Source organism: Poecilia reticulata, linkage group LG11 (assembly GCF_000633615.1).
Source record: "Poecilia reticulata strain Guanapo linkage group LG11, Guppy_female_1.0+MT, whole genome shotgun sequence".
Classification (NCBI taxonomy): domain Eukaryota; kingdom Metazoa; phylum Chordata; class Actinopteri; order Cyprinodontiformes; family Poeciliidae; genus Poecilia; species Poecilia reticulata.
In genome coordinates, this window is record NC_024341.1 from 12,283,811 (window position 1) to 12,302,389 (window position 18,579).

The 18,579-nt window shown below is 37.8% G+C and overlaps 1 protein-coding gene across 1 annotated transcript in view; it reads right to left on the reverse strand.

Annotated features, from left to right (window-relative positions):
• gabbr2 (gamma-aminobutyric acid (GABA) B receptor, 2) overlaps positions 1 to 18,579 on the reverse strand; it is a 187,795-nt gene that overhangs the window by 17,584 nt on the left and 151,632 nt on the right. The window contains exon 14 of the mRNA XM_008421807.2: positions 645 to 755. Within this exon, the coding sequence (XP_008420029.1) occupies positions 645 to 755 (111 nt within the window). The remainder of the gene's footprint in view (positions 1 to 644; positions 756 to 18,579) is intronic.

Below are 18,579 nucleotides of genomic sequence, written 5' to 3' on the forward strand. Positions count from 1 at the left end.
CTTTCTTTAATTCTCCCAAGATATTTTACACGTCCATTATATTCATTTTCTTTCCACTTCACTCTCAAGTAGAAACACTGAACTCTGTTGAACCTTTTCTGATGTCTGAACAGAGTCTAGATAAAAGGTTTTCAAAGTTTTCAGCAACAGTGACAGACCGCTCTTCTAAGTTGAATAAGTCTCTTAGAAACACGGTATTATCATACTATTGTACCGTTTCATTTATCTGCTGGAAGGGAACAGATATGTTTACGGATCATTTTAAAATGCAATTTGCTTTCGCAGAGTGCGAGTCCACTTTGAACCAATATTAGCGTCGTGTTATGAAAAATCTGTAATTTTTCATAAATTTGTAATTTTTCTGTGAAAAAATCTGTAATTTTTCATAAACGCAGATTATGAAAAACATCCTTAAAGTTAGAATTCTCCCAATAATTATTTAGTGAAGATGCAATTTTTTTCCAACTTCACATTCTTGACACAAAGAAGGTGTATATTACAGTTTAACATTTTTTAAATTATTTTAATAATATATGTATTTTTTTTTTTTTAATAATCTGCAAATTAAGATAGCACAAAGAGTAAGCGGGTGTCCATGCGTGTCCAGACTGTGATTATGCTGTCAGATTTTTTTGTTCTCTCACCATTAGCAGTCCCTTGTAGGCATACACGATGCCAAGCCAAATGGTCATGTGGGTGTTCTCACAGTGCTCCAAGAAGGGACGGATGGCAATGTCCCGGCCTTGTGGGTCCGCCTGTTGGCAACACGAGAGGAGGGGGAAAGAAATGAGTACAGCGCACACAGTCGTGTCTTGCTCTGTGGAACAAAAAAAAAAAAAAAGTTTGCCAGATGACTAAGTGAAAACTTTAAAGATACACACACAGGAAATACTTAGTCACTCGGTTTCATTTTTAAGTTCCTGTTGCAGACACCTTCTGACGCAGGAGCATAGGCAACACAGGCCGACTGCTGCTGCGAGGAACCCGACGAAACTCGCTCCCATTGCAGCCCTCTCCAAAGGTTAGTGAAAATGTTTGGAGGGGTAAGTTAGATGCAAAATGATAAGACAGTTTATACTTTGCTTTTTTTTTTTTTTTTTTTAGCAAAATAGAAATATTGCAACCACAAACTTTAATGTATTTGACTGGGATTCTTTAGAGCGACTGGCCAATCATTCATAATTATCAACGTTTCTTTACTGATGAAAATGTTGACCGGTTAGTGGTGAGATTAGGCACGCCTGAGGAAATCTTTTTTTTTTTTTTTTTTTAGAACGATCTTTCACAATAAATTCAGCTCAAATCTTCCATGTACCAGAGTCACAAATCTAGACGCCGACATTAGTCCCATTCTTTGCCAACACTCAAGTTCAGTTGGACTGGATAGAGAGCCTTTTCGAGCATAAATGTTCTAGTCTTGGAATAGATTTTCCACTGGACTTAGCTTTAGACTTTGACTAGGCCATCCTAACATTTGAATATGCTTTGGTGTTGACTATTCCATTGTAGCACCAGCTGTGCGCTTACGGACATGACCTGCTAGTAGGCTTTCGATAAATTACAAATAGGACTTCTGAACTATGAGCTACTTTCTATTGGTCATAAAATTTCCAATAACATTTGAGGCAGCAAAATAAGGAAATATAAAGATGGCCTAAATTCATTTGCATAGTACTGTATGATAATTGGAAGCCACATGTGATGATACTCAGAATAATCCCATGCTGCTCTTCCAAATCGTCTCAGACTTACGTATGTACACTACCTCAGCAGATGGTTGCTGCATGCAAGTGTGTGAATACTTATAGTACAGCAGTGAGCTTCCTAAAATTCAACTTATAAAAAAATGAGCAGAAGAAAGAGGGAACGTTGCAGTACCCTGTATTTTAATTCTCAATCCATATTAATAGCATGCTGTTTGAATGTTTAGTTTATTCGTTACATGAATGAATGCCACTGAATGAATGCCATTCAGTGGTTTCATGGCATTCATTTATGCGACTACGATAAATACCCACCTCTACATTGATGTGTCTCCACGTTACCGCCACCCTATGAATGCACTTGATAACTTCTGCAACTTTTTATTTAGTGTTAATAGATAAAACACTAGCTGTAGTTATATTTTGAAAATATTGTTCTATAAACATCTTTTTTTTTTTTTTTTAAGCATTTTTTGCTCTATGATTTGATCATTTAGGGCATTTCACTGTGCGTCTGTACCGGGTAAACATCACTTTGTGTTGCACTCGACTCTGTGAATAATATTCCATTAATAAGATTTAACTGACTGATTCAATGTTTATAAAACATTGCAATGCAAGCATGCATGAACAAGTGAGCATGGCTAAATTCTACAATGTAAAGTCTTTTTTTCCCCTTTTTATTTATTCACAATATCATATGACGATGCCGTTTTCTTACTTTAATTTCCAAATCCCAACTCGGATATACGTATAATATACTTTTTTTCTTTCCAGCCTCTTAAGAAGCCCCGATGTCTCAAAACAGAAACACATTAAAGACCGAGGATTGCATCGCTGGCAGTGAGATCACAGGCTCTGTCAAAGCTCTCTTGTAACCCCCTCTGAGAGTTCCCCAGCAACCTTGCTTGGTTTGTGTCACTCATGCCCGTGAATATGCTGCGACTGGAGTTTGGGTTTCTTGTTAGCTTTAGGTGAAGCTTGGGATAAAAATGGGTTACCGCTTGAAAAGCCATCACGTTGGTGGAGACATCGAAAACTGGGGCAGGAGATGACGCACAGACGGGCTATTTTTTATTTCCTTACAAGGAACGACAATTAGTTGGCATAGTGCTGAGAAGGGGATCTGAAACGTCAAGAATTATATTTTCATCATGGCGCTTCAAGTAGCTTCTTCTCAACTCCTGCTAGACAACCGGCTTGGAAAGGAGCCGAGCACAGAAATGGAAAACAAAATGTGATGCAGTAAGTAATTATAAGAAGCTGTCTCTTCAGCTCATGTTCCTATTTGGTGATTTTTGTCCATGAAATCCAAATAAGTAAAAATTTGAAGTAATAAATTACAAATTATTATCCTTTATGTTAATTTTTGTAGATCAAACTTGTTTTTTAGATGGTAGTGAAGAGGCACAAGTACATTTACACAGTTTCGAGGCAAACACTTGCACACTACAGAAATGTTTGTGTGGGGTACGACATATTAGAAATGATTTTTTTTTTAATGTAGACTCTATTTTTAAACAAATTAATTTGAGTAAAATGTTTTTAAAATATTTTATAATGTAATATTTTAAAAACATTTTATTTATTTTAAAACATTACTAAAAACATTTCTTGGCTGATGTGAAATATTAGCCAATTATTATTATTTTTTTATTTAAATATATTTCCTCCTTGGCAAACCTCTCCTTTTGCTCTTAAGCCTGACTCTTCCTTTTTTATGCTGGCCAAATTATACCCATAAAAACAAACAAAAAAAGTTTTGCTGGTTTCAGTCATACAGTTTATCAATTTACATGTAAGGTTACATTACATAACCATTCCCACCTTCTGTTTGACAAGTAGAGACAAAAATCTTCAAAATAAAATACATAATTATCATCTACGGTCATCCTTCTGGCTGAACAACAACATTCTGTCCCAATAATGTTCTCTTATGTTTCACTCTTTGCGGATCCTTTTATTAATTTACCAAACTGAGACACATTCTGCATCGGTGCTCTTTGCGTAGCTTTAGCTCCCAGCTAACTTGTGTCACCAACAACTAAACGATAAGAGAAAACGAGATGTAATGCTTATTAAGCTTGGGCTTGTATCGCAGCACAGCAGACAGAAGTTCTCGCCTTTTGGAGAAATGCTGTCTGGGGAGTTGCCAGGCAACAGGTCTGGAGGCGGCAGGCGGCCCCAAACTGGTGGCGATGGCAGCGAAAGTGCCAGTTTACTGTCATTTTTCACAGCATTAGCCCTCTAACGGGATCACTCTGCGAGGGCTGCAAGCATGCACAGTGCATCAATGGAGAGACGAACACAGATGATGCAATGATGGGGAGAAACTAGGTGCAGGTGGAGAAGCAAGGAAACAGGGTATTGTCCAAATAACAAAAGGCCAAAGGGACAGAGTGGTATATCATCCTGTGTGAGGCATGGAGTAGCACAGGCTAATCCTTCAGAACATGTTGATAATATAACCCGGCTAATTATCCAGCTGATATCAGCTTGTGATGCGACCATAAAGAGCAGAATGGCAAGACGGAATAATATTCCGTGAATTAAGAACTTAAATAGAACTTCTAAAGGATTGTTTATCCTTGGTTTTTACTCGAGCCCATCTTTAAAAATCAATATGTGTTGAATGAATGTTTTCCAACTGCAGCCAATGGATGCTAAGTGATGTGAAAAGACAACAAATTAGCAGATATGAGCAGCTTATTTAAAATGGGCTTGTCAGAAAAATTTGGCACGACAGAATGACAATTCTTTTCCTGAAAATATCGTTCGATCCTGGAAGAAAACACAAAATTTATTCAAAGCTTAATCGGCACATAAAAAAAATAAGGTTCCCTTTTGTTCTGCAGTAATGTTGAACTGTTTTTCCTTTTTTTTTTTTTTAAAGAAAATAAAAGCAGGTATGGTATGAATTATCTATCTCCAGGCAGCCTGGAGTCTTTCAACTTGTTCTGACTGAACTGAATGAATTAAAAACAGTAGTTGAAAGGACCACAAACACTTTCAAATGCTATGATGTGTAAGGGGGGGAAAAAAAACCAGACTTCACAGGCAGATAACTTACTAATCCCCCATTAAATGTTGGGATGTTCCTTTCAAGTAATCTAAAAGCTTAAAAAACATGAAACCAAAAGTGACACCCACACAAAGAAGCCAGTCTCTTTGATTTTTTCCAGGCTTCATCGTTACAGCTGCACTAGGGGCTGTTTTAGGTGTGCATCTCAGCCTCTGCCTACAGGGGAGCAAAAAGATGGAGTACAAATAAGGCAGGAAATTGAGAGTTTGCTCACCGTCAAAGCGGAGTTGTGTGTACTTCTGTGAGCATATGCGATTACAGGTTCCTGAAGATCAGCGACTAAACTATTGTCAATGAAAACAATGCAGTAAAAAAAAAAAAAAAAAGTATTTTGCAATGCAGATAAAATTGGGTGCATTATGTGAAAATATTTTCACATGATTCTTCTGGGTTATCAACATAGCTTTTTAGCCAATGTATATTGGCCTTTGTTCTTTTTTTTTTTTTTGTCAGCAGCTATTTTCTCCCGTGGATAAATTTTTTCTTATAGGCCTTAACTGAGTTAAGAGGGGGTTTCAGTGCTTTAGATGATGAGCTGGGTTCTTTTGGGACTTCCTGGGTGAGTCATCGATGTGTTGCCGGAGTAACTTTCATAGGCTATCCACTCTTCATTCACTGGAGTCCCAACGCCTCAGAAATGGCTGTGTAACTCTTTCTGAATTGATAGACTTGGTTTTTTTGGGGGTTGGGGGAAGGGGTGACTTTGTTTCTCAAAGTTTAATTTCTTTAAACTGTGGAATGATGGGATGCTGTTTGAGATCTTTTACCTTACTTCAAGCTGTGTGACAGGTTCTATTTAACCCGGTTTCTAATTAAATAGGTCTGGGTGTATTAGAAGCTGATAAGCAACACGCACGGTATATCATTCTTCAATTTAAAGTAGGCAAGCGCAGTGTGCTGGCCGTGGCATTTAACTGAAACCTCTTCACCTTGCTCACATCAAAACGAAAAAATACATACAGTGAGTGAAGGGTCATTAATTTTGGATGTTCCTCTGAATTGCACACACGTCTTTCTGCTCTGGCTTTGGAGTTGTGTGTGCTGACTATCCTCCTTAAAGTGACAGTATAGTCTGTCTATGGTTAGGGAACATGCCAAAAGAAGCTGTGCAAAACAGAGTAAATTCATACTTTAATAAGGAGGAACAATTTATTTTTCAGAAGATGATTCTGGATACCTTTTCCATTACCAAGAAGAATTTGAAAACCACTTATTGTAAATACTATGGTTATCTTTGTCTGATATGAAAATTTCTTCAGTGGTTTGAAACACTTGAAGAGTGACAAAAAAGCAAATCTGTACGGGGGGAAAAAAAATCTTCCTCACAATAACGTATCTCTGCACAGTTGAGCTATCAGGAAAACAACTTCTGAAAACATCAGTCATAATGTCAGTCAGTTCCACTGTGGTGGAAAAAACCCCCCCAACAAAAACAGGTGGACATTTTGACTCTGTCAACAATTTGTGTTGGTGTGCTTTCCTGAAGCCGAGGAGAAAATAACTGTGATGAAAAATGACAGGGCAAAAAAAAAAAAAAAACCACAGAAAAAAGTGCAAAGCGGGTGAAAATGGGAATCACTGAACGAAAACAGCCTACAATCGACTTTTTTTTTGTTTGTTTTGTTTTTCCTTAGGGGTGTTTGTAAAAAAATAAAAAATAAAGTTTTCATGAAACACTCTGTTGCATTATTCTTTCACAACGACTTCAGGGATCAAACAACATTTTACATTTATGTAAAATGTTGGGATCAAACAACATTTTACACAAATGTGGATTTTTAGCAGCAGTGAATTGATTCAGATTTCCCATATTGTAATACAACTAACAAGACTCTGCATGGCATTTGAATTCGACCCCTTATGGTCAGTACTTTGTAAAACCAAATTTGTCTGCTGCATATTTTTTGAGGTATGCCTCTGCAAGCACATTCCACCATTTTTGCCTATTCTTTGCAAAATAGCTTTATCTCAGACACCAGTTTGTTTAAAGGCTGAAATTCTTCCGATTTGACCTCATCTGTCTGACCTGAGTTTGCTGTATCCTCTACATAGCTTGTGGCAGACTTCATCTAGCTTTTCTTTCAACAATATAGCTTATTGTTGACTATATTGACTGAACAATACTCTGTGTGATATTCAAAGTTTAGATATTGTTTTCTAACCTGAAACATAACCTCTAATCTTCTGCACTTTTATCGCACTCCTGCAGTTCCTTGTCCGAAAAGTGCTGCGTTTTCTGTCATGTTCTCCAAAAAAAAAATCTGTTTCACAGAACAGATGAATTTAAATTAAAAAATAAATATATATATTATAGATTTTTTTCATTTGCATTTGTCAAATGTCAGTCTTTTGAAACATGCATAAAGAAGACCTCCACAAAAAAAAGGAGCAACCTTTCAGCCCATATGCTTCATTAAATGCAATTTCTTTGGAGCATTAAGTTCAAGAAAAACGAGGGAAGGAGTGTTTGGCATACTGAGAATGGCTTGAAAGGACAGAGCTACTAAAAGAATAAATAGAGATGTGGAAAGCTCAGGATGAGAGATATGAAGGGTGACATTTGGTGAAAAGCAAACACATCAAGGCGGCAGAGGGCAAACAGATGTGAGGATAAAAGTCATCCTGGCATCTCAATAATTTGTAGAAAATCACTTGAAAAGCAGTCAGCACAGTTTTCACGAAGCGTCTTAAATTTTTAACAGCAGTAATGGCCTTTAGACGAGGAAGATAGAAGTGAACGTTGAGTGATCAACTCAACATACGCAGGCAGCTGGACAGGGAAGAAGACAATAGATATAGGGGGAAATATCTGCCATCTGTCTGCTTAGGTTCCTTGTACGTAAAAAATCAAAACATCATGAATCACATGACCATTCACAGTCTTTATGCCAACCTTTGACTTGTATCTACATAATAGTGTAGATAGGGTTCCTTGAAATTCTAAATGTCAAATTTCCATACTTATCCAGACTGGCAATACCAGAGTCATCGGAAAGCATTTTGGTCTAAAACAATATCACATTGTGCCTCTATTTCTATAGTGACCTACCTGTAGGATGGATGGATGGATAGATGTCAGTATTTAAATGCTTCAGTAACATCAGAAAATGAAAAGGTGAATAGAAAAGCAACATCATTCATTTCAACATAGGTGCATAATTGCATGCAGTGACATTCAAACACAAGAGACGAGCACCGCTAACTAAAAACGCACTTTTTTTCTTTTTTTTTTTTTTAGTGAGCAGAATTGAAATCACAGCAGCTCTGATTTCCTCATCCTATCAGGAGCAACCTTTTGATCATTCACTTTCAGAATCTTCAAGTTTCCATCCTAAATTATGCACACTGCTGCCTGGAACTCTTGTATCTGTAATTGCATTGTCCTTATCGTAAGTCTGCACACAATTTCCCCTTCAAAATTCATTTCTTTCTGTTTGGATGTTTTACCTGCAGCTGAAAAGTAGTCTATTTCCCCAACATGTGTTGGACAGTGCTATTACTCTTCCGGCTAAAGTAATGAAGTTTAGACACATAAAAAATATATATATATATATTTGTATATATATATATGTATATATTGAGTTTTGAAAATAAATTTCAGCCTCACATTGATGTTAAAAAAAAGGTACACAGCAGAGCTTAAACACATTTTAGCTAATGCATAAAATTATATCTAAAAGAATTCCTCTTGAATATGTGCCAAGATGCAAATATTAACTGAATAATTCAATCTGGAAATATTATTCTGCAACAAAAGATTTAGCGGTTACTAAACCTTGCACGCATCCCAGAGAAATAGAGATTTCTTTAAATTACAGTAGGTTTTGAATTTCCAGATCAAACTTGTGTAAATTCACATCTGTCTACAGCTTGCATGGATGTCTCTTGAACCATTAACCATATAATACCAGAAGTTGAAATATCTTCTCTACTTAAAAGATTAAATGTTTCTGGAATATATTCACAATTTAATACAATAATCCCCTTCTATAATTCATCTATTTGGAGCAAGCTTCATAGTAATTACTGACTAAAATGCAGTACGTAGTCATGTTTGTGGTATTTCCATAAAATTTATTTGCAAGTCAGCCTCCATTTAGCTCAAATGTTGTTGACAAACTAAAAAAAGCCATGATTTCATCATCCGAGTTTTCCCAAATTGTTCAAATGTATAACTCGTACTTCTACCATTTAGCAAGTGGATATCGGTAATCCTAAATGACCTTAAATAGGAAAAGCTTTGTCTGATTTTAAAGCCAGACCGTAAGAAAAAAAACAACTGTTTTTCGGTAAAGTGCATCTAAAAATGTCTGGTTTCTACTGTTGCTCCTATTTAGTGAATGAGTGTTTGGGTAAAAAGTCACTGTTGTGACTGAAGCATTGAATTAAGCAATGGAGGAGACGGCGAGAGTTGAATCCGAGGGACAGTGATGAGGATGGTAGGGGAGGTGAAGCATGCCTCCAGTCTGGGCTGACCTACATGCAGCGGGCCACAGTGGCAGGGCAGCAAGACGCCGTTGGCAATCCAAGCCATTTGGGTCTCCGCCATCCCTACTCACAGCGAGTGTGAACACCATCTAACTGTACATGTGAGTGTATGTGTGTGTGTGTGTGTTCCAGAGTAAAGAAGCAAGTGTCTGTTTTACTGTAGAGTCTCAACCGCGGCAGATAGGCGACCAGCATGTTCCACTTTGGTGGATCTTCACAAATTTTATTCTGGCTCAGCTGAGAAAGAAAAAAAATGTGTTTGAATGACAAAGGGAAAAAGAAAACAGTGGGAATGAGTACAAAAAAAGGTAATTCCAATGTCCTCTATTGTTCAGTTTTAAACATCATATCACTGTTTCCCCACCAATGAAACTAAACCGATCTGTTTATCTGAATGTGTCTGTTTGCATTTAAACATTGTACATGCCTGAAATCCCATATGAAGACTAATCTCTCTTAAACAACCATTGCAAATCCCTCTAATCACAAATGCCCCAAATTAGCAGCAGTGTGAAAAAAGTTGGTGACTGGATTGCCTCTTTGCTTCACCTCTTTCAAAGGTAGACGCAACAATGTAATATTTTGACTAAGAGCTACTTCCATGTTGTCTTGATTTGTGGTAGCCCCAACACTGCCTGGAGAGAATCAGAACTTAAGGTTTTCCACCCTTTTTTTTTTTTGTCATGTTTTAACATTGCTCTCTCTAACTTTTCTCTAAACCAATAGAGTGATAGTTGTTTTGAAAGTGGGAAAAACATGACATCACATCACTGAATAAAAGTAGATTTTTGTTTAACAGCTGTTATTTCAGACAGCAGCCACATTACTATTAGTGTCCATTAGTTTGTTGCCAAAATGCCAGTTATATTCAGCATTGAGGAAATTCAAACTTGAACTTCAATCAAGCATCCATAACTAAAAAGAGCACAACACAACTGCAAATTGACCAACAAATTGCTTGGCCACTCGAAATGACAGGATGGGTAAGGTATGCATTATTCAGAGAAGCAGCAAATAGACGGTAGTGACACTATAGGAGCAGCAGAAATGTACGGCTGAGGTGGAGGAATTTGCTGACCGAACTATAAGCGGTGCACTGCAACATATGTAGCCTTTATGAAAGAATGGCAAACAGAAAACTGACATTGGAAGAAAGACATGAATTCCAGTTTTAAAATTGCCACAAACCATGTAGGAGATGAGGCAAACAAGTCAACCAGAATTTGCTGGACAGTTGATAAGCAGAAAGAGCTAAATACAAGAAAATCCTGAAGGAGACATCAACTAAAAAACAAAAACAAAACACAGCTACAATGGAATGGTTTGTGTCAAAGCATATTCATCCATCTGAATGGCTCTGTCAAAGCTGAGGCCTAAATCCAGTCACATTTCTAATGTCACATTGGTACTTCTCAATTATGCACCATTTTGGGTTGTGCTATCACATAAAATTCTAATAAAGTATATTGAAGTTTGGTTACAAAGCACATGTGTCAAACTCAAGGCCCTAGGTCCAAATCTGGCCTGCCATGAGTTTTTATATGGGTAAGGTTTTTTTATATGGCACCTGTGTTGCAAAGTAACAAAATGAGGCAAAGTTCTGTACATATGAAAACTTTTCCAAGGTAACATATATTCGAAAATTGCTCAGACAGAGATATGACTGTAAATGGAAAAGACAAACCGAAACCAGGCTAAGGGTCTTAAAGTAACGAATCTGTATTTCTACAAGCGGAGGCTTTGCAAGAGGATTCTTCAAAATATCTTGGAAGAAGATATAGCAAGCATACATAAACACACAAGGACACATTTGAATAAAGATAACTGAATCTGGTGCTCCAAAAAATATTTCTTACCAAGTTGTGGATTCCCATTCAACCCCAGCCCAATGGCAGACACAAATACATTATAATGCTACATTATAATACAAACCCCACCCCCTCCAAACCCACGCGCACACACACACACGCACGCACACACACACACACGCAGATCTCCTTGTGCTCCAGCAGAAAACTGCCCTAAATGATTTATTAAAAGCTAAATGCATCATTAGAATAAGCTGCTAACCCTAAACAGTGGGCTCATTACAATATGCAAATGGTGTGATATAGCCCAGCAGTCTGTTTGATTGTGCACTAAAGCTTTTGTTATCCTCTGACTCCTCTCATACTTTCCTTTTCTCAAACATTAAGAGCTCTGTGTCATAACACGAGGTTCCATGAAGGCTCCCATCTGCGCGTTGGGGTACTTAAGGCTCTGCGTTAGCGATCACTCTGACTGCCTTCTGTCCTTATTGTCACAGTTGTCAATGAAGCATGTTTAGTAAAATTTAAATGTGCACATTTGGTACCTACATAACTTTCTTTGCATGAGCTACAGCACAAGTAACATGGGAAATACTTAAATATGCTCTGAATTTGACCAGAAGGGCATATTAGTTTGAGGTATAACTTGCATTGCTTAAGAGTTGGCATAAGAATTTTCTCCTTAAGTTTTTTATAAAGATTGTTTTTTTTTTCTTTCTGAATGTATCATCTTAGAGGTGGTTGAGGTCTTTGAACATAAGTCACAGAAAATCAATGAACCTTGAAGGAAACAGGCGCTTACTTGTGCCGACTTCCATCTTTAAGAAACTCCAAACAGGCGGTCTTCACCTATTGATTTTTGTCCATTTATCAATGGGGAGGCATGAGAGCGTGAGCTGATGTTTTCATCTCCACAAGGGTTATATTTCTCAGAGGAAATAAAGCCAAGCTCTGGACTTTACCCAGCAGTTGATATTGTAATGCATAAATACCTTGTTACTCTCCAGCCTGAGAAGCTCCCCCGCTGTGAAACCTGCATGCACAAGCACTTTGGTCAGAGTCAGGGTCAGATAATTTAGGGAACCTAGATTGTTGCTTTAGCCTTGCAGATGTGAGTCTGCATCAGCAATATTCATTTGTGGGCAACATAAAAGTAATTTAAAAAAAAAAACAAACATTGACAGACATTCTTGAGTTGATTGATTTTTAAATCTTTCTCATTTCATGAGATAATACTGATAAGCTGTGGGTAATATGTACAGGAAATCATGATTCAGTACATATACAGGTTTTAAAGTCATGTTTTGGTGCACTTTAATTAAGAGAAATAAACAAAGGATTGTAGTTTTTTTACTTCTCTCAGCAGTAAATAAAGAATATTTTACGTTTCTGAAATTTGGCTTGCCTGAAACGTAAAAGGTGGAAAGCACAGAAATGACTGGACATTTGACTGGATTGAATAAAGTAGCATAAGCAGCCCTAGCCATCCAGTGCCTGTAGCCATTGCCTGGCTTTAGGAATAAATCATACAACAACATAACCAGCTGAAAATAGTCAATGTTAAACAAGGCTATTACCTCATTTAAGAAAAAAACATCTTTAAATCTCTCTGGAGTTGTTTTCATATTTTAACAACATAGTGTCCCCAGCTGTACTTGAATGCAGCTTGTGCAGCTGTTGGGAAAATACCCCCTAATTAAGGGTGAGTCCTCTAATTTGGATCTTATGGGATGTAGAGATTTGGGCTGGTTGGGTGCTTCAGGTGCCATTTTAGATGTGAGTTTATTGATTATATTATGCTTTACATTATTTCAGGTGAGAAATTAAATTAAGTGCAGGAGAGATATCCGCCTTTCTTTCTCCTTCTTTCTGAAGAGTAGAGCTTGGCGATAGCTGGGAGTCACATTTGTATGGTTTTGGTGCCACTTTTTAAAGTTGGTACAGAAAAATGCACGACGCACAGAGTTCTACACGTCAACATTCTGCATATGTATAGGCATCAAACGACAGCGCATTTGTCCGTAGATGTGTGCACTGAGCTGACAGGGCTGTACCAGACATGTTCCATACAAATACGTGAACTGTTAAAAGTTCCTATGAGACGCTGACTTTGGTCTCTTTGGTTTGCTGATAAGTATTTCAGAGCTGAGGCCAATAACTTAAAGTTTTTCTACAATGCAGCGCCTCATACAAACTGATGTAATCACTTCACACCGTGTTATTAAATGTATGAGTTCTTGCAATTTTCTTTGTAATATTTACTTTCCCAATAACAATCACCTCGTACTTGTAATGCTGCAGGGGGGAATTCACAAAGCAGCGGATTCCTCAATTTTTGGCAACTGTGCTGTACGTTCTATTTGCTTTATTTCTGCCCTGGATCACATGGCAAACTGCACTCATTGCATGCAGAAGCAAACTTGCTCATGCAGTCTAGTGGACGGAAGCAGTTTGCACAGCTTTTTGCTTCAGGTTGCAGGCCATTAAGGCACAAACACATCAGACGCTGTAAAGTAAATAAAAGCAGAAAAAAAATAATGACAGTTTTACTTTCATATTATTCATATTGTGGTGTTGACTAGACATTTCCTCAAAACTTTAAAAACAACATCTGATTCGCGGATTTTCTAGAACAACGGGTAATGCAGTGGATTGTCAAAGACAGCGAAGTGCTGCATTTCTTTAACTAATTCAATCAGGGCTAGAAAGCATTGAATGAAGATGCCCTGGCTGCAATTTACATTAAATTATATAAATATAGGCAGACTTTTCATTTAAATGTATGCATAATACCTCGTGTGGGAGATGAGCAATTTGCCGTAGCAGACTTGCCTTTGTGTCTACAGTAGGATCAGAATTATGAAGATGGCCGAAAAACAATTTGCTCTTATCTAAAAAGATTTGTAAACTTTTCAGTGGCTTCGTTATTACTGTGTGACGTTTTTGGTATTAGATACTTTGTAAAATTATGAGCCGCTGTAACAGAGATTCAAACATGCTCTGTTGCTATGGAAACTATATTTATTAATAGAATTTGCCTCTCTTGTCTGAACTAAAGAGACATAAAACATGGAAACTGCCATCCCTTTAATGTTATAAAACCACTTTATTGGTTAATTTGAGTCACGTCAAAGACATACAATTAAGGTTTTTGGGTCTTATTGAGCTAAATTAAACTCATTAAGATGGTGGTGTGATTCTGCCCATTTTTTATTGGTGTATTTCTAGTTCATTTAATATATCGGTGCAGCTGGTTACCAAAATATACGTTTTTCTTGTATTTAAAAGGCAAGCTCATGGATCTCAGACTGCAGGTACTGAAACAGCAACTTTAGTAACAAGCCCTGATAAAGAACACAAGTTCAAATCCATTGCTTTGTTAATGAAGATGATTCGTCTGTACCTCAAGTGTTGTTACAGTCCTCCTTTCATAGAAGACTTCAAGGCAAAAAAAAGAAGCGCTGCTGAGAGAGGAGGATGTCCAGAATCAATACCTGACCTTAAGCTCAGGTGCACCTGACTTACCAAACAAGACAATGATCCAAAGTAAATCAGCGAATCTGTCTCTATAAATGACGTAAGCATTTACGACATCAACTCGTCGTAAATGCTTAAAAACAGTGCGACTGAATTGAAAACAATTCCGTAAAGAACAGAAGGCCAAAGTCCTTCTATAGCAATGTGAAAGACTCATTTCCAGCCATCTCACATCTCAGATGCTTCATATGCAATTTATTTTTTTTCTACACACGGCCAGGTTAGTTTGGAGAATTAGTTCCCCTTCCTAAATAAAATCATTTGAAAACTCAGATTTTGTAATTACTCCAATGAACTAAAAAACACTCAAGTGTGACAAAAAAAAAAACAACCCCCCCCCCACGCAAAAACAGAATAAATCAGCAAGAAGACAAGTACTTTTTTTATAGCAACGCATCTCATTTTAGCAGCAGACTTTTTCTGGTGTACCAAGGCAAGGAACAAAGAAACTGCTTCGGTAGTTGTAGTAAAGTCAGTGTGTGAGGATGATTCCAAGAAGAAAATAATCAGCAATGTTCTTTTACATCACTAGTTGGAGAAATTCAATATAAGAAGATCATAAGCTATTTTTATTTCCTCCAACTTTTATCAGTGCAATCATGAAATGGATTGTGTTTTGGATATAAATTAGACCTATTTGTCTTGTAAAGTGCCTTGAGGGGACTTTTGTTGCCAACTGGGGCACTGCAAACAAACTGAATAGAATTCAATGCTGCATATGGAAAGATAAATGACATAACATCTCATTTCGCTCTGCATGTTTCATATGTACAGCTTTACTATAGCTCTCTAATGCCATATTTGACATTCCTTGATGACCTTTTCAATCCAGTTCCTTCATTATTGCGCTCACTTCTCTTCTTCTCAGCTCATTTTCATTCCTTCCATCTTTTCTCCCCCCCCCACCCCTCAAGGCGATAATTTTTGATGTGGTTTAATACTAAAACGACCTTTGGTGCTGCTCCCCTTTATTGTAAAACCCGCCATAGTAATTACGGAGCACAATATACCGACATAAAAGCCCAGCATCATTATGTCAGTAATAACCTCTTTCCATTTTACCTGCTCCACTACATTTCCCATCATCCTTTGTCAAACAAATGCATGCCAGAAACTGACTTGAGTGTCAGGAAATAATTTCCGCCCTTTCTCACTCCAACGCCTGTTTATGCTGTCGGAGAGAAGAATAAGCCAGTATATCATGCAGTCCTTCTCAGGAGGCTGGAAGAAAGAACCTGACATATTAAACACTAATTGCACAGCTAGACTTACTGCACTTGAACCTGCCATGTGCAAGGACATGTTCACAGAGTCGCTTCATTTGCTTGCACTTTCAGTCACAGTACAAAGGGAAGCCAAAACAACAAGCAATAAAACCACAAGCTTTTCAGGTTTTTTTTTTTTCTTTCAAACGAAGAAACATGCTCTTAGAAAACCGTTCAAACTGTTAGCGTCTGAAATCGCACACAGTGCAAATTGTCTGGGAAGACCCGTGTTGCATATGGGATAACAAATGGGAAACCATCATTTTAGGAATCTGACATTAGATATCTTTTTCTGTCTATTTCGCCCCCCACCCCGTCCAAGCAAGCCAACAGCAGTAATTGAGTCCTTTGAGGCTTAGAATTGCTGTTAGCTCTGTGTTGTCGCTATGTAATTGGTGGTGCTATTCACAAGTGAACCACAGCATCCATCACGGAGTTAGCGACAGAGTGTTAGGAGTGGTGTTTGATTTTTCAGGAAAGTAAATTGCAATACTTTTCCAGATGCTTACATTTCTTTGCTGAGCTGTACTCCCCCATCCAGCCTTGTTTACCAGTTTCAATTATTTCAGCTCTTTAAATTATTGCTCTGACTGGATATGCAAGCAACGTTAGAGACTCATGTCTTAGGAAGAGCAACACACATCTGCCTCCTTTTGAATTAGTTGTTCTCTTGTCTTTCCTAATTTGAATAGTTGAAGAAAATTTGACCTCCATGTCGTGTCACATTTATAACTTAGATTAACAGGTCAGGTCAAAAAAAATCACAAACTACTGAAATAAAATTACATGACAATCAGCAATTAAAAAAAAAATAAATAATAATATATATATATAAATTAAAAATCTCAGTGACGTTTTCATTGTACAGTACAAAAGCACACCAGATTTTCCCTCCGACTTGATTTCTTCTATTTTCATCTCTTCCACATTTAATCTTTTATTGACTTTTTAAAATCAGCTTTCTGTCATTTTAATTGACGTCTTGTTTTTCTAGTGGGGTACCTACCAACGCATTATGAGAAGTCTGTATATTTCCAAGCAACCTAGTCAGAAGAGGGAGGGGGGTCAAATCGAGACTTGCAAAATAATTAAAGATATCCAAAATTAAAAATACTTGCATGTACACTGAAGTCTATGGGTATGAGATTTAAAAACAGTGATACTCTGTGAATCATAGCAATTACTATGTAAAACATATTACTATCTATAATTTGTAAAACTATCTAATTATTGCTTTAACAACTTGTGAACATGACATTTTGTTGACTTACCCTGGTTACTGTATCCTTGTGTTTTTGGAGTAAAAATGCAGTACAAATGGCTAATTTATGCACATCGTGGTTATCTAAAACAGCTTAGATGTAGTAAACTGTGCTTGTAAGAAGGGATGCTTTCTCACTATTATCTATACAGCTCCACTGCATTTGCAGTATAGTGCTATGTGAACAGCTGGTGCTCATAAAGAGTATTTTATGTTTCTTCTCAAAAGATTCTCTTGGTATAATTTTCTCATTGTTCCCTTCATTTAATTTTCCATTTTACTCAGTCCATTTGCGTTTTAACTTATTGAACTGTCTTGTGTTCTTTCCGTGCATGCACTACCTTTTCCTGCCCCTTACTCCTATCCTTTCTCCACTCTCTCGCCTCGGCTCTCAATCTGTATCCTGTGGGGTCCAGCTTTAGGCCCAACCTTGGGGAGAGATGTAATGATGCAGGAATGCAAAAGTGAAGTGCCAGCGCTACGTAATACACAAAGGAAGCATACACTCGAATGAATTTTACAAATGCCTGCCTACCTCCAATTTTCACTCGGGCGCAGCTACGACAAACACCTTCCACTGCCCAACTTCTCAATGCACACACGTCAGGAGAGAGTGGTGACAAGAACGTGACCAGTTCACCACACTGAGGGTAAGTAGGGGAGAGTAAAATGATAGGAGGACCAATAGCTGCCTGCAGGAGCTGACACAGTGAGTTCAACACCATTGGCCTAAAATGACAGCCCTGTCAGTTCCTCGCAACCGCTCGCGTGTGCGCACACATATCCGGCTTGGGTGAGTAAGATATTCCCAGGGGCGTCTCTTCGCCTAGCTAAAGTTTGGCTCTGACAAACACAATACCTTATGGTTGGCAACCAGTGTCCAGTGAGAAACAACAACTCAGGCCATGCTCACTCCAGACCTGTGATGCCTCGTCACAATATGATACTAGGTGCAACAATACTAACGCTCTTTATATTTACCCGTCAGTACAGTTCACTGAAATCGGGTAAGCTTAAGCTAAATAGAGTTTTTTTTTTCCCACAATGCCTAACATGCATGTATGTGAGATAAAGCAGTGTTTACAGTCTACCGCTTTGTCATCATTTTGCTATAGCTGCATCAAGGTGAAAACTCTATTAAAAGTAAAAAAAAGAAAGAAAAAGAAATCATCAATTACTTCGGCCCTCATTGCCCCACCACTGCCTGCCTCCCCAAGGACTCTAAAAAGTCACTGCCAATACTGCTGAAACTGCTCCAATCAGGGCTGAATGATGTGGAGATGGAGTATGGTGAAGTATGGTCTCAGATAGGATAGAGAAGCCAGGTATTGATCGCTGTGTGTGGAATGTGCGTCCTTGGCACCAAGATACGCAAGTAATATAGGTAACTGACAAGTTAACAGGAAAGCCTGAAGAGGAAAGGAAGACAGACAGA